Source organism: Bos indicus x Bos taurus, chromosome 18 (genome assembly GCF_003369695.1).
Source record: "Bos indicus x Bos taurus breed Angus x Brahman F1 hybrid chromosome 18, Bos_hybrid_MaternalHap_v2.0, whole genome shotgun sequence".
Lineage (NCBI taxonomy): Eukaryota > Metazoa > Chordata > Mammalia > Artiodactyla > Bovidae > Bos > Bos indicus x Bos taurus.
This window is the reverse complement of record NC_040093.1, coordinates 41,391,956-41,408,112: the sequence shown is the minus strand read 5'-3', so window position 1 is coordinate 41,408,112 and position 16,157 is coordinate 41,391,956. Positions and strand designations below refer to the sequence as shown.

The window sequence follows — 16,157 nt, the reverse complement described above, 5'->3', positions numbered from 1 at the left end:
AACAGTTTAAGACCTCACTCAAAGGTGTGACTCCAGAAAACTTTCACAGTTTGCAATTACTATGTCCAATTATTTGCTTATGAAGTGGTGGCCTGATTCCCCTGGGGCAGACTTGCTCACTACCAAATCTCCAAGCACCTAAAACAGTGCCTAACACAACCGGTGCTGGATAAATATTGAGTAAACGAACAAATGAGTGGTTTGAACAGAGATTACCAGCCTTTGGTATTTGTTAAATGAGCACAGCTGCTTTTTAATTCTCCCTACTTTACAGAGAAAAACAAATGACAAGGCAGGAACTCCAACTTTTTGTACCCACCATCCCACGCCCAAATTTCTGTATACAATCCTTGTGCTTATGATCTTTCTGCCAGTCTCAGGAGAAGGGATGCGCGTTCATGTCCAGATCAAGTTGCTCATCCTGACTCTGCACTTCCTCCCTGACCATCCTCTCTGGGCTCTGCTCCTCCTACCACTTCCTCCTTCCTCTACCTTCCACACCCCCCTCAGTCTGGGCTCTTTCTTTACAGCTTCTCGGTGGATCCAAGTCCCTCCACGGGAGCCAAATGAAGTCAAATAAACCCTCCCTGAGCCCCACTACCTCTCTCCTCCCTTCTGTCTCTGCCTTTCCTTATATAGCTCCAATTTCTTTTCCAGGAGACTCCACTTCTGGCCTCAACTTCCTCAGTCCCACTTGCTTAACCCTACTGCATTTTGGCTTTTCTCCCACCATTCTGTTGAAACTGTTCTTGCCATGGTCACTGCCAACTTTCCAGACCCAGAGGGCATCTGCCGGTCTTCCTCGTATTTGACTGTGGCAGTATCTGACTCAACTAACCACTTCCGAGCCTTCTTGAAATGTTTTTCTTCCTTGGCTCCCATGATACTGCTTTCTCTTGGTTTTTTCTTTTCCATCTCTTGGCTCCCTCCTTGCTAGTTTCACAGGCTCCTCTCCCTAGATGGTCCTCCGTTTCTGGAACTGTGTGGGGAGCGCTCTGTGCGCATCCTGTGCCTTCTCTCCCTCTCTCACTCGGCCCCTGTGGCTCTCACTGCCCGCAAGCACCACAGAATTTCAAACTGACCCCCCTCCTCAGGTGCACCCTATTTCCTCACCCACTATCCAACCGCCCGCCTGCCAGGGATCTCCACTTAGCCTATCCACAACAATCATCAAGATGACCAAATAAGTCAGCATTTTTCTCCTGGAGCCTTCCCTCTTCCTCCTTCATTTCTCCATCTCAGGGACTGGCACTACATCCCACCAGTGGCCCAAGCCAGGAATCCTGGACTCATTTTTGTGTACAGCCTTTAAAATGTACAGCCCCCTCAATACCATTCCAATTGATCATCCAAAAAAATTCAATTATTCCACTGTGCAAATGGCTCTTAAATCTGTCTCCTTTTCTCACCTCCTGCTACCACTGCTTTAGTTTAAACTTTTCCCTCCTGGAAAAACAGTCACAGAAATAACTTTCCATCTGGTCTCCCAACCTTAGAACCTGACTCCTTCCAGTCACACAGGTGATCTTTCTAACGTGCAAAGTCACCCTGCCACCCATTTCCTTAAAACCTTCTGGTTCTCGAAAGTTCTCATCACAAGGCTAAAAAAAAACAAAAACTAACTCTGCGTGGTGATGGATGTTAAATAGACTTATTGTGGTGATCATTTTGCAATACATACAAATACTGAATCATTTCACTGTATAGTTGAAACTAGTATAATGTCATGTCAGTTAAACTTCAATTAAAAAAAAAAAAAACAAAACACCCTTTAGTGGCATCTCATTATATTGAGAATAAAATCCAAAGTCCTTGGTACGAGGAACTTCATGACAGATCTGTCTCATCTTTCATCCTCCATCTCTTGACACTTCTTTCATATATGGTGCTCTAATCACACCAAATTATTCCACATCCCAACATGTTCCACGTGGCGACATAGCTCAGTATCTTCTTACACTCTGGTCCATCTGCCTGCCATTCTTGTCCTCCACCTGCTAACGACCACTCATCAAGACTGAGCCCACATGGCATTTCTCTTGGCCAATGTCCCTGAACCTCACACATAGAGAAGGTACCCTCTGTTCTCCCTCAGCCTCCTGACACTTCCTGCTCTGAAGTAGAAGTGTGTTTTACATGTATCTGCCTTTAGGCTGAGTTCCGCAAGAGCAGGGACTAAGACCTTCCTCCATACCTCCGTATATATGTCTAACGCACACCTGGTGCTCAGTAAATGCTTTTGAGTGAGCAGATGGATGGATGGATATCCTATTATCCTGTTTCTCTTCTCTGACCACTTCCTTCCAACAGAGTCAGAGCCTTCAGTGGCAGGTCCTCTCTGCTGTCACCTACTAATGGCCCACACTTCTGAGGCTGGAATGGAAATTATTTCAGGAGCTGTCCAGATGGTGGTTAGGGAACACTGAGAATCAATGTGATACGCGATGGTGACCACCACCTCCAGAAGGGACCCAGCACCAACCAAGCACCTGCTCTTCTCTCAGCCACTGACCTCAACCAAGGCTCGTGCCACCCCGTTTGCTGATGGTACTAGGTCCCAGACTGCCAGCTCTCTATTGCCCACGCAAGTGGTGATCTAGTAACAGCTGTGCAGGGTAGGAATAGAATGGATACAGGTTTGGGAGTTAGACAAATCATGATCTTAACATACTGCTGTCACCTACTAAGCTGTGTGACCTTGAGTAAGTCACCTAGCTTCTCTGTGCCTCGCTTCCTCATCTGTAAGATGGGACTGATGACTATTTCATCATGGGTTGATGAGAAGAAACAAATGAAGATAACAGATGGGACTGAAAATGATGAACACAGTTTAAGACCAAAGGCTTTCAATACTATTATTCAGTCCTATGTAGAAATGAGTCTGCATTCTTTGCATGCCTCAGTTCTTTCTCTTTCTTCAATTAACATTTATTAAGCATCACTGGGCTCAGTGCTGTATGATGGGCAAAAATAAGTCACCATTCCTTCTCTTAGGGAGCTCTGGTAGGGAGGGGACACCCAGACTAGGAAGGGAGACAGACACATCAACATCTAATTAATGTGTGATAAATATTAGTGCTCTACGATTCTGAAGGCAGGCGGCCCAGGTTGATCTTATAGCATGGCAAAGTTGTTCCTATAAGTAACAATTTTCCACAGAAAACCTATCTGCTGGTCAAGCCATCAGCAGAGAATCCGGGGTAAATTCTTGACCATGGAGCTCTATCCTTATATATATTATTCCCCTTTTCTCCATTCTTGGTTGAGAAATCAAGTGAGCAGGGGGACAAAATCAGGGTACTGACTATTAGCCTTGCAGGATTTTATTTTAATTTTTTTGGTGCTATGAAAAGCACAATGTTTTCCCTCTTTTCTGTAAAGAAAATTAGAACTAAAGATGGCTCCGCAGATAAAAAGCTGTGGGTGGTAAACACTCCCACTATTGTCCCCCTGCATTTCAGGCTTCCAGGTTTCTCTTTGCAGTTACTGAGCTAGAAACCTGAAAGAGGCCTGAGGAAGTCCAGCCCATATCCTAAGGAAGAGATGAACAGACAGACTCAGGGGGCTAAATGACTTGCCCAAAGTCAAGTTAGAGAAGGAACCAAAATTAAAACACAGCCCTCCTGATTCTCCCCTTTACCCATTCTGCAAATCCCCCGACTTCATAGAGCTTGGGCACCTGAACTTGGGCAGGTTCCTTCTTGTCTGTGCAGCCATCCCATCTCGGGTAGAAGCCAGGGCTGTCTCTTTTGCTAAGCATCCTGGAAGCCACAGACAAACCACTTCTTCCTCTAACATGTCACTGGGTCCCTCCTCCCATAAACATCTTGTTTCTCAATCACAGGATACTTTCAGATCCTCCTCTTTGGTTTGAGAAGCATGTCTGCATGAAAAGTTTGGTTAGAGGTGGTTTTCTTTAAATGCCTTTCAGGACTCTGACTTTCCTGGCTGACAAAGCTTTGTGGTTGAGGTTGCTATTCTGCAATTATCTTGGCCTTAAGAAAGCTTTCATGGGTACCCCCAAACCCCCTCAGGAGGGAGCCAGAATTGATTCTTCTATGTTTAGAACCTTGCATCAAAGACCTCAAGACCCTGAACTTGAAGGTAATTCCCAGTTTCCTTGACCACTTAGAACAGAAAAGGAGCTTGGGGCAGCCCCAGGACAACTACTCCACGAAACGGGGCCCCCCAGAGAGGCAGGAGCAGAGCAACTTGTCTCGACTCCTGGTCCAGTGCTCTCTCCCACTCCCTGTAACATCACTCCAGCCTCCTGGGCTGAAGCAGCTGCGCCATCAAAAATGTCACATCACTTATGACAACACAGTTAGTTATATAACTGATGCTGCAGAGCAGGCAAGGGGGAAAAGACCTGAGCGTGGACCACAGCGCCCCCCTTCTGGCTCTCTGGCAAGCTATGGCCCACATCCTTCAGAATTCCATATGGGAAGGAACACCCACTAATCAGTCAAAGGAATCAAGACTGTAGCTGACAATTGTAAAATGATTTCTAGAAAACTGTTATGAGGGCATTTCATATATTACATCCCTTAATGCTCACAACCCTGTTAGTTATTTTTACCGTGCACCCCATTTCATATGTAAGAAAACTGAGGCACAAAAACTGAAGTTTAAGAGCAGGCATCTAGTGAGTGGTACAGTCAAGATATGAAGTCAAGCAGCCTGGTTACAGAGTCCAAGCTGCTAACCACCTCTCAGTTTTAAAAACAAACTAAACCACTTCTCTCAATAGGAACCTTACCTATCTCTTTGAAACAGTAGAAGGCCACTGCTCCTTCCTCCTGCCATTTCTCAGGCGATTTCTTTTCTATCCACTATTGTGCATGAATGAGAGACACAAAATAAAATAAGAATGTGATACTGGTTGGAATAAATTCTTAGAATGGAGTTTGAGCACTTTCAAGCTTTTTATGGCAATGCAATCAATAAAGTGAGGTGAAGTGCTCTTTGTATAGCATCTGCTAGCCATTTTAAAATCCATGTAGTACATGTTTAAATATATTCAAAAATTTTAAAAACTTTTTTTTTTTTCAAAGTCAAAATTTGTTCTTTGCTAGTGTCAAATTTTGGAGTAATCCTTTCAAAAAAAAATTTTTTTTTTCAGTTTGAAATCATCTCAGCAGTTTGTCTACTGTCTTTTGGATCAAAATGTGCTCTTGTGATCATGGTCTGTCTAGATTTCTAAGGAATGTGAGACTGAAAACACCTCGGAGAGAGGGAACCAAGTCCCTGAATTAGATGGATGGAACATACATCAGGAAAATAAGACCTTCCTCTGCTCATATTAAATCTCCAGTGTTAACAGGCACTGTGAGCCGCTGAAAAATCTAAGTGATCCTGTCCCATCTTTAGCAGGTGTGGCTAAATGCACAATATAATCTGGGGAGCTCCAAGCACTTAAAAAAAAAAAAAAAAAAAAAGACAGTCCTCTAACTCTGGGCACTATAAACCTAATCTAGCCCTACAATAGAGACTAGAAATTCTGGATTTCTCTGGAGTCTTGTCAATCTTGTATGAAGTTTCATCCATTTAATCTCATCAGCAACACCCTTTCAATAAGCACACGGGTTCAATTTCAGAATCCGACAGGTGACAGAGGTTCAAGAATTCCACAGCTGATTCCTGAGGAGATCAGGTGGACTCTGGGCTACTCTTCTGGCAGGAAGGTCTGCTGGTGTTTACAGCTCAGTGAACAGTAAGGAGGAAGAGAGCACCATCCATCAGCAAAAGAGAATGCTTCTGCTACTTGATCTGACATTCTGTTTGCACTCACAATGTCTCCAGAGAGCAAGGTGCATCCATTTGGATAAACATGGAGACAGGAGGAAGGGGAGGGCGAGCAGAGCAGCCAAAGAGATGATTGCAGAAACAAGTCCACAGATCTAGAAGAGCAGCTCTCAGGGGAACGCTGCCTCAACATGGGACCCGTTGGGGATGTGCAGGAAACACCCTTCCAGACCACTGTACTTTTACCGAGTAATGGTTCCAAGTTGCTACTCATCTCCACTCATGCCTGCCACTTAGCAGGTGCCAAACAGCAGTGTGTTGAATGAACACAGGCTTGCCCTGAACTCAAGCCAAACAATCCACACCCCAATCACAAAGTCAGAGTCATCTGGTAGGAGGAAACTACCAGCTTTCGGCAATCTTAAAATCGCCTTCCCTGTCTGGTAGGGTCTGTTCTCAGAATCGTTTCCTACTGGAAGGGCAGGGCTAATTTGTATGAGCAATGATGTCCTTACCGGGCAAATCCATAAGTTTTGATTTACTAATGGCACTGAGCAAGTACTTGGAAAAGAACACACATCCAAAGTGTTCCACTTTACCGCATCCATCTACATAAAGCTTACCAGCTAGCAAGCCATGCCTCATTGCCACCTTCGGACTCTCTAGCTCCCTAAAAATTAACCAAATGCACCAGAGACAACAGATAGCCCGAACAGGACATCAAAGAAAACTCAACACCTCAAATGAGGACAAACTGTGGTGCCCGCAGCAACTTCACGGTTCATTTTACATTTTCATCAGGTAGACAGTCCAAGTAGTTGTCACTATTTGTTCAGAATGGGAAGTCGCTTAAAGGGATTATGTTGATTCCACATATAATGCCCTGAGAGAGTTCTTTGGGAGGGTTTGGTGATTAACTAAAGTTAACACTTATTGTTAAAACTTTGAAAGTGAAAGTGAAGTCGCTCAGTCGTGTCCGACTCTTTGTGACCCCATGGGCTGCAGCCTATCAGGCTCCTCCGTCCATGGGATCTTCCAGGCAAGAGTGTTGGAGTGGATTGCCATTTCCTTCTCCAAGGGATCTTCCTGACCCAGGAATCAAACCCGGGTCTCCCGCATTGTAGACAGACGCTTTACCGTCTGAGCCACCAGGGAAGCTGCAAAAATGACGAGGCTGTATCACAGGTGAGGTCATGACCTCCTAACAAGCAAAATTATTTAAAATGCTGCACACACAAAAGTCACTGATTACTCATGGTATGTATAAAATTATATTTTGCTGTCTCGATGATCACTGCTTATTTCTCAGTACAGAAATATTTTGGATTATCCGACATTGAACTACGAAACACTAGTTCACAATCACATGTGTTCTGCTGCGCTTAGTCGCTCAGTTGTGTTTGACTCTTTGTGACCCCATGGACAGCAACCTGCCAGGCTCCTCTGTCCATGGGGATTCTCCAGGCAAGAATACTGGAGTGGATTGCTATGCCTTTCTCCAGGGGATCTTCCCAACCCAGGGATCAAACCTAGATCTCCCACAATGCAGGCAGATTCTTTACCATCTGAGCCACCAGGGAAGCTCAAGAATATTGGAGTGGGTAGCCTATCCCTTCTCCAGGGGATCTTCCTGACCCAGGAATCAAACCTGGGTCTCTTGCATTGGAGGCGGATTCTTTACCAGCTGAGTTGCCAGAGAAGCCCACACATGAAAGTGGGAGGTGGGGGGGAATAAAACCTAGCGAGCTATGTTCGAATGAAAATTTTAAGAAAGTATTAGGAATCAGGGTTTTCAATGACAATTTAACCCGTGGCATCTCTTGATGGATGCACATTTCCCACTGCAAAATGTGTCAGGCAAAAGAATTTCAAAGATCAGTCTCCCCGTACTGATATCCTAGGCTGATATGGGTGTTAACACTTTGTTCTAAGCAGCATCTGCCAGTCAGGCTTTTCCATATACTTTCAGTTAGTAGGGGCATACATGGAAGTCTCGTCCTTCTTATAATCAGCATGCCATAACATGGATAAGAAGGTAGGCTGAATGGAGTGGCTCTTTGCTGTTTTGGAAACGCTGACTTCAAAGGATCTAGAGATGTTTCTCTATCAACAGTCTTCTTCTCAATGCAAAAGGCTGAGCCATTAAAGCCTAGTCCCTGTTAGGAAGTCATCAAGTTCTCACAGGACATCACCCATGGAGAACGCGCTAATTGCATTTGCCCAGGTGAAATAAACAGCATCCAGATTAACTCCTAAGTATGGTCTGATAAGTTGGTCACCCATTGTGCTGCCCAGGCAAGTCCAAAATTGCGTTCTGTAAACGCCACCTAGATTTTCAGGGCCAGCCCCACCCAGAGAACAGTACAGTTCTCCTGACTCAACTGATGCTCAGCCAAGTGGTGATCTGGAAAATCACCTCTTCGAGGGAGGACTCACAGGAATTTGTCACTAGGATACAGTGACACCAATCCCACATTTTGTGGTTAATAAAACAAGTTCTGCATCCAGCTTGGCACAAGGCCCTGATCTGATTTATCTCAAGCCGAGCTGGAGGGCTCATAGGAAGAGCAGCCATTCATGAATGCTTCAGCAGGACACGACGACGCAGGGACCCTAGCTGCAAAATTTACATGGGCCAGAAATCTTTCTGACTGACCTTTTGTGAGCAAACTGCTCACTTTCTAGACAGAACTGATGTATTTTAGAAAATATATTCAGTTTTACCTACAAAAATCTCAACTTTGCCTGATAATCTTTCTCCAAAAAGGCGTCCTGTGGGATGATGGGGGGGGGGGGGGGTGGGGGGGGACCGGGGGAGAGCAGGGAAAAGAGAAAAAGTGCCAGGTCGTCTGATTTAACCATCCGAAACATCTAACGCTTTATTTTTTTAAAATTGTTTTTCTCTCCATCTTCCGTGTAACCAACCATAAGTCCCTTAAGACTTTTCCGGGGAAGTCTAAATACAGCCTTCATTACACAATTAGAAATTTTCATTCTAAAATGGCACACCTATCTCCTTGGAAAGCGTGGCTCTCTTTGATTAAAAAAGGAAAGGTACCCTTCAGGGGAGTCGGTATATATTTTTACACTTATTAAATCAGCCTAGTTTATGAGGCTTGTTCAGGAAAAGCAGATAAGGAGTTGCTTTGGCAGATGTAAAGTTAATTTCCAGGCTGGAGCCTACCCCGCACTTCATCCCCGCTCCCTTCACCCGAGTGTTTCCGAAAGCCTTCGGTCCCCTCGTCGAAGAAGCTCGGCTCTCTCCGCCGGGGTCCCCGCTCGGTTCCGAACACTGCCGAGTCCCTCCGAGCCCCGCGCCCAGACTGCGCCGAGCCGAGCCCAGCCGAGCGCCACCGAGCTGAGCCTCATCGACTTTTCCGGCCTCGGCTGGGCGCTGTCCACCACTCGCAGCGCCTGAAACCTCACCCCGCTCCGGTGGCTGGGGCTTCTAACCGGCTTCAAGCCGGTCACCGCAGATTACAGAGTTCTGAAGTTTTGAAATGTCCCCCGCTGGGAGAAAGGTGTGGTGCTGCTTGCATTTACCGACCTGCAAGAGCTCCTGGCAGATGCAATATGCACCTTGTTGCAAAGTGCAATTCCCCAGGCCCCGCCTCCCCATCCATTTGGGTTGCACAAGCTCCAAAGAAGCCCCAGGCCAAATTACCCGTAGCTCAGTGGGGTGCGGCAAGCCGAGGGGCCTCTGCAAAGAAAGCCCCAGGGAGCTCTAGAACAAAAATAAGAACATGTCAAGCCGACGGGAGAAATTGTCTCCGAGTCGCTACTCCCTACCATCATGGCGCCGCCTAGAACCCGCTTGTCATGCCTGTTACACATGCAAGATTTTTTGCATATTGGTTTTGAAATCGCAGGCATGCTTCGTCTCCCACCCACCTTTCTGCGAAAGGGGTTTTTATTTTCCATTATTTTCCTACGGGATGCAATTACTTCGGCTATTCTGTCAAGTTGAAAAATAATCATTTTTGTTTACTGCACAGCAACCCCTAATTAGGAGCTGTGTGTGCACGAAGGTGTCACAGCAAAGCGACGTGGAATCCTCGCTAAACGGTCTTAACGAACTCCTCCGTCCCGAACTGACAAGACAACGAAGCAGCAGGGCCAGGAGGCCCGAGGCGCGTTCCCTTTTCCTAAAGCCACCCCCTCCCCAAGCAAAGCTGCCCGTGGGCTCACCAGGAACTGCTAACCAGGAGTGGATGGGGCAAGAAGCAAGCCTGGGAGTAGCAAGGAGGGGCCAGGCTCCTTACTGAGCAAGTGTGAAAGGGAAGGAATATCCCATTTTGTTTTAATTTTCAACCATCACTCAAATCCACCCCCAGTTAATTAGGAGGGGAAACTGATATCTAAAGGCAGAAGGGGGTGGTGCGGCAAGTGGGGCCTGAAATCCGCATTGTGGGTAGATTACATGGAACACAGCCTATGCAGAGTGTAAATAACTACATTGATAAAGGCCAGAGAGTGAACGAAAACTGCCAGTGTCAGGAGAGCCAAGGCTGGAAAGGTGGGGGAGAAGGAAGGGGCAGCAAGGGGCGGGCATTCAGCCTCTCATCCAGCGTCCTACCTTCCACCTCTACCTTGGATACATCTGTGCCAGTCTCATTCGATTGGAAGTCCACCCCTGCCCCTACCACACGCCCCTTCCCCAAACATTCGTCTTTTTGATGGGAGGGGGCAGAAACCACAGCCTCTAATTCAGCACCAAATCCATGAACAGCAGACACCTGATACTCCACCCTAGCCTAGGGCTGTGTCCCCTCCATGTTTTTGCCAAGTTCAAAAATCACTGCCCCAGGAGAAGAGCAGGGGTAAATGGGATTATGGATGTGGAGTGGGGGGAGGGGTGGAAGAAGGAGAGAGAGAGAGATATGCAGAATGAAACAGAGACACAGAAACAGAAATGGAGGCAGTGATACACAGGAAACATCCCACAAACAAGAGTAATGACCATAATCATGCCAATAATGTGATGTTCTGATCAATATGGCGGACACTGTCATTCATACAACTACAGGCGCTCCCCTTCCCTCCACCCCCTTGGGGAGAAAAAAAAAACACCCACCCTGGGAGTTGGGGTGGAGGACCCAGAACCAACGCAGGGCCTGGGAGAGGGGAGTCAAATTCAGGGGCGTGTGTGTGTGTGTACGAATTAAAAACCGGGCCTGGAGAGCGATGTGAAGTGAACAAGGTAATAAAATTCATTTTAAAAATTACGCTTAATAAAAGTACAAATCCCAATACCACAGGGACTTACTTCATCTGCTTCACAATGGTGCTTTTTCCTGATTCTCCAGCCCCTGTTGGGACAGACAGTGGGGGGGAAATTGGTGAGTGTCAGCTTAGGGGAACGGGGGGGGGGGGGCGCTGCAGGGGGAAGGGGGTAAGGCATGCTAAAGAGTGGGCGATCGTGGGCACATCGTGGTGCCAACTCGCGGGCCAGGTCTCCCCAGGAGCGAGCGGGGTCGGGGGACTGGTTGGGGGGTGCAGAGTGTCCGGGGTCGAGGGATGGGGGTGGCAGCCCCGGTCCTTACCCAGCAGGAGTAATTTCACGTCTTTGGCGGCGCTGATGCCATCCTCTTTGAGGTTTTTCTCAATCGCCTTGCTCCGCTCGAGGGCGGCTCGCTCCTCTGCGCTCAGAGTACATCCCATGGTGGCCCCTTCCCTGCCACAGCCCGCACGACTCTGCTGGCACGGCTCCCCGGCTCGGCGCGCCCCCCACCCCCCCAAAGAGCAGAACCTGGGCTCAAAGGGGAAAAAATCACGATAGCCTCCCCTTGGCTGAAAACAAAAATGTCGAGAAACCAGAACCCCCCAAAAAGACAGCCTCTAACAAGCTCCCAGCCGCGGAGACTCGCGGCAGCTGGCGGGGCTCTGGGGGGGGTGTCGAGGCGAAGGTGGCTGGGGTCTGGGGCTCCGGAGCCGAGGGAGGAGGCGCCCGCGGTCCGAGGAGGCGCGGGCTGCAGGCACTGAGGCTTGTGCACGACCCAAAATAAATAAAATAATAGTCGAGGCAGGAGCCGGAGTCGGCGGAGGGTGGGGTGGGGGGGCAGGGTGGGTCCTTCTACCGCTGCTGCCGGAGGAGGAGGCGGCGCGGGGTGTGGAGGGAGTGAGTTAGAGGGTGCCGCTAGTGCATTTGCATCGCGGATCCTCCGCCGTTGGTGCGTCCGCGGCGCCTTCGCCGACCCCCGCGCGCTGGGCAGGGCTGGGCAAGGGGCCGGGCCGGGGGGCAGGTCTCTAGCGGGAGGCGGCGTCGCTGTCTCCCAGAGCTCGCATCGCTCGACGGAGCCTACCGGAGAGAGAGGGAGAGCGAGAGGGAGCCGCGGGCAGCCGAGAGCTCGAGGGGGAGAGACAGGAGAGAGGCTGGGAGGGAGGGGAGAAAAAAATGAAGGGAGAGCGAGCGAGCAAGCGCGCGCGCACAGGCCGGGAGGGGGGAACAGGCGAGCGCAGCGCGCGAGTGCGCCAGCTGCTCTGCGCACCCCGCACCGCCAGCCGCCCGCTGACGTCAGCAGGGCCGCGCGCCGGGCCCCCGGGACCGGGAGGGGCGGGGGGCGGGGGAGGCGCGCGCGTCGGGGCCCGCGTCAACTAGCGGCGGCGCGCGCGTGGCGCGGCCTCCCCTCCCCCCACTCCCCGCAAGGCCCGAGGCTCCCTGAGGTGGGCTCGTGCAGGCCTAGCGGGGGCGGAGCCGGGGGCCGGGCTCGCGCCGCGGCGCCCCTCCCCGCCCCCGCCTCCGCCCCGGCCCCACGCGCCGGCGGCTCCGGCCCTCTGGTCAATGGGAGCGCGGGACTGGGTGGCCCGCGCCGCGGTCAGGTGGGTCCACTAGCTGCGGGCCGGCGCCGCCTCCCTGCCTCTGCCGTTTCTTCTCCATCTTGGCTCCGGCAGCTCACCTTCTTGGTTGCTCTCCTGCTGCTGGGGCCGTAACGGCTGAGGTCAGGTGGCCCCACCGAGGAGACGGTGGTTCTGAGGAAACCTGCGTTCCCTGTCATTCGCCCTTGGGGATTGGGGGCAGATTCGGATTTTTCGCTTCCTGCGTCCTACATTTATTGAGCACTTAGTATGTGAGAGAAGTAGGCTGTGAAGAGAGGAACACAGAAGGTTAAGATAAAGACAGGGCCAGTTCTCAAGGAGCCTCTGCCTCCCTTTGCCCTCGCGGATCCTGCTCCGTGATTCCCAGCCAAGGGGGCAGCACACGCGACAGTTCCCATGCTGAGAAGCTTTTCGATGGGCAGGACAGGTTTTCATGGAGTGATGCTTACTTCCTCAACATTTGCTTTTCTCATTTTGGAGGGTTTAGTTTGATTGTAACCTATCTCCCAAAATACAGATATGAATTTTGAATAAATTTTCGTTAAGAGAAGAGAGTTTCTTCCTCTTTCTGTTTTAAAATACTCCCCCATCTCTTTTTAAAATAAAACCCCAGAAACCTGGGTCAGTTAGTGTACACCTCATCCAATACTGAGGAAACACGTACACTTCTCCAAGGGTTGGGCATATTCTGTGTGGTCTGGGTGATTTTGAAGAAACTATTAAATAGTTCTCACTGCACAAAATGGTTTTACAATCAGTTCCATCAGGCAGCCTCAGGGGCACTCCTAGAGAAAGGGGCCAATGGGAAAGATTGCATGGGGATAGGAGAGGCAGGCGGCCAGTGGAAAACGTGTTTTTGTTTTTTTTTCTAACAGTTGGGCATTTTTGTGGCTCTAAAAGCGAACTTGTTTGTTTCATTTCAACAATAGAAAAAACACCCCTGTTTTTGGAAATGTTACCCAACATAAAAATACATTTGGAATGGGGAAAAAAAGGCAATTAAGGCCCACCCAGAAGAAAACATTTTTACCCCTGTATTTTTCAGTTTGTTTTTTCCCAGTTTGGGTTTGCCTAATTCCACAAATAGCTATTTATGTCAAAAGTTGTATGTAATGTAATTTGAATATTTACACTTAGATCACATTTTACATGTCCTAGAAAACTAACAAAAGTCTCCTATAGAGAATTGTTTTATGAAGTAAATAACTTCCCTTCTTCCCCACCCCAACCCCTACCCAATTTCCTTTTTTGTGTATAAAGGAGGGGAGTTTAGGGGATAAATATGGTTTCTTTAAAATCTGGGTGTCACTAAAAATCAGCCTCCCAGATTAAAACAGCTTAGTTAACATTCTATAGAATTTGTTATTTCTTTTAAAGGTTGCTAGGATGATTATGCAGATCTATCAGATACAGGGAAAAAATTAAGCCACCTCACCCATATTCTGCAATCCCTGAAAGGCTGCGTCTGAAATACTGAAGAGGTAAGACCATAGCCATTTCTTTGTAAATGGTGGGTCATATTTTACATTTTAATGCTCCTTCATATCAAGTAATTTTTATTTTAAGATCTTAGATTCTTGGGGCATTGTGGTTTATATGGTTGAATCAAACTGTCTCTGATTTTTGGTATATTTATTCCTTATTGGTGTCATACCTAGTATGGTGGAGACACAAACTTGTGTTTTGTGTTTTTTCTTTACTCACTCAGTACTTATTAAGCACCTGCCTGCCATGAACAACGTGATGTTCTAGGCACTGTAGATGTTGTGTTTCAGATTTGTGTACACTGTTTTCTTTTCCTGGGTTACTTTGCATCTTAATAGCTGGGCTTCATAAAATGCTAATAATAATCTGCTTCACCTATGTAGTGCCTTACGGTTTACAGAGCACTTTTATGAAAACTGTCTCTTGTGATCCTTCCACATAAACCTCAGTTAGGGACTGTGGTGTTGGAGCATCATGGCTGAGTGGAAAAAGCCTGGGCCCATATCAGCCTGGGTTCCCATTTTACAGCTGAGAAAACTGAGCCTCCAAGGGACTGAATAAATTGTTCAAGGTCATACAGTCATGAAGTACTAATCTAAGACTCCTTTTACAGGTTTGTGGACCATTTGAAAGATAACATTTTGCATGTACTTACTATATATATGTCTATATATATACATATATTATGCTTCCTAGGCTCACAGAAAGCTTACAAACTCCAGAAACCAATCATATTCTGGTCTCCCTCACCAAAAGAAGTGAGGATGACAACATCTCAGTTCTCAATGAATTATTAGTAATTAGATAATGCCATATATGTTAAATTTGTCCACAGTTAATTCCTGTGGGAATGAGGAAATTACAGTCCTAACATCAGGAGTAATCAGGGACAGATTTCACTTACTTTTATTTTATATAATCCTTGGAATTATTTCTCTGATTGTTACTGTTGACCAAAAGAATAATTCTCGTTTACCCCTCTTCAGGTCAACTATAGCCCGTTCAGCATGTTTTTAATTTTAAAGGTATATGGTCAGCATATTTTATAACTCTAAAAGGAACAACAAAGCCTACAATGAGTTGCTTTTATACATGTGGCTCCTTATTCTGGAGGACAGTAATTTATTATATAAGCAAGATCCAGCTCTGACTTACAGAATATGGGCTCTGATCTGATGAACTGAATTTCCCTATTTGTTACCTTTTGTGTTTACTTTAATCAAATGTGCATATATTTACCACCTACTGTGTTTAATGTATTGATTTAGACTCAAAGAGAGGTTTAGACATGAGCTTGGCTTCCTGCAATCTTGAAATCCCTGGAATGTTTTAAAACCATTCATATCAGAACCAAATGGGATGCTTGTTAAAAATTCAGTTAATCTTAATTCTACCAAATCAGACTACTCTAAAATCTGCATTGGTAGCCACTCCCTAAATGATTTTTCTGTACACAGTGTTAGGTCTTATAGAGAATCTGTGTTAATTAATACTGCTGCTGCTGTTGCTGCTGCTAGTAGTTTACATATATTTACATATATAAAGTCCAAATATCTTACCTGTTTCTGAATTTAAATTTTCTTTGGTAGTTTTTGTATTTCTGTCAAAGGAAAAACTTATGAAAATTACTATTCCTTATGAACACTATTATCCTCATAGGAAGAAAATAGACTAAAATATGTGTGTTCATGAGCAAAATGAAACCAAACTAAATGTCATATGTATTAGGCATTTAGGGGAGAATGGTAGATCACTAGAGACTTTTTAAGTTTCTGCATTAGGGTTTTTATTTATTTATTTATTTTAATTGATAGCTTACACTCTAACTTAGTGGTGAATATAATTTAGAAGGTCGTCTGGGTAAGGCTAAGACACGACTTAGAGTTTCTGATAAATATCTGGTATTAGGGAAGATGCTGATCCAATTCTTTTTATGTCCCTAGAAGATATTAATAGGACTAACCCCTATTAATTAATTAACCTATTAATATTCAGTGCTTCTCTGGCTGATATTAATATTATTTTGTGCACATCTCTCAGACCTACCAGAGCAGTGATTATCAAATGTTATTGTGCATACAAATTATTTTGGGATGCTTTCTTTTTCTTTG

General features: G+C 46.7%; 2 protein-coding genes across 3 annotated transcripts in view; one reads left to right on the top strand and one right to left on the bottom strand.

Annotated features, from left to right (window-relative positions):
- GNAO1 (G protein subunit alpha o1) overlaps positions 1-11,627 on the bottom strand; it is a 181,095-nt gene extending 169,468 nt beyond the window's left edge. The window contains exons 1-2 of one of the 2 annotated variants that reach the window (XM_027516517.1): positions 11,289-11,627; positions 11,012-11,054 (exon numbers count right to left, since the gene is read on the bottom strand). In XM_027516517.1, the coding sequence (XP_027372318.1) occupies positions 11,012-11,054; positions 11,289-11,406 (161 nt within the window). In that variant the 5' untranslated portion in view covers positions 11,407-11,627. The remainder of the gene's footprint in view (positions 1-11,011; positions 11,055-11,288) is intronic. The other variant, XM_027516518.1, reaches the window with a different exon arrangement.
- An 860-nt stretch (positions 11,628-12,487) lies between these two features.
- Positions 12,488-16,157, top strand: part of CES5A (carboxylesterase 5A) — a 272,768-nt gene continuing 269,098 nt past the window's right edge. The window contains exons 1-2 of the mRNA XM_027516516.1: positions 12,488-12,564; positions 13,939-14,042. The gene's annotated coding sequence lies outside the window, so the exon portion shown is untranslated. The remainder of the gene's footprint in view (positions 12,565-13,938; positions 14,043-16,157) is intronic.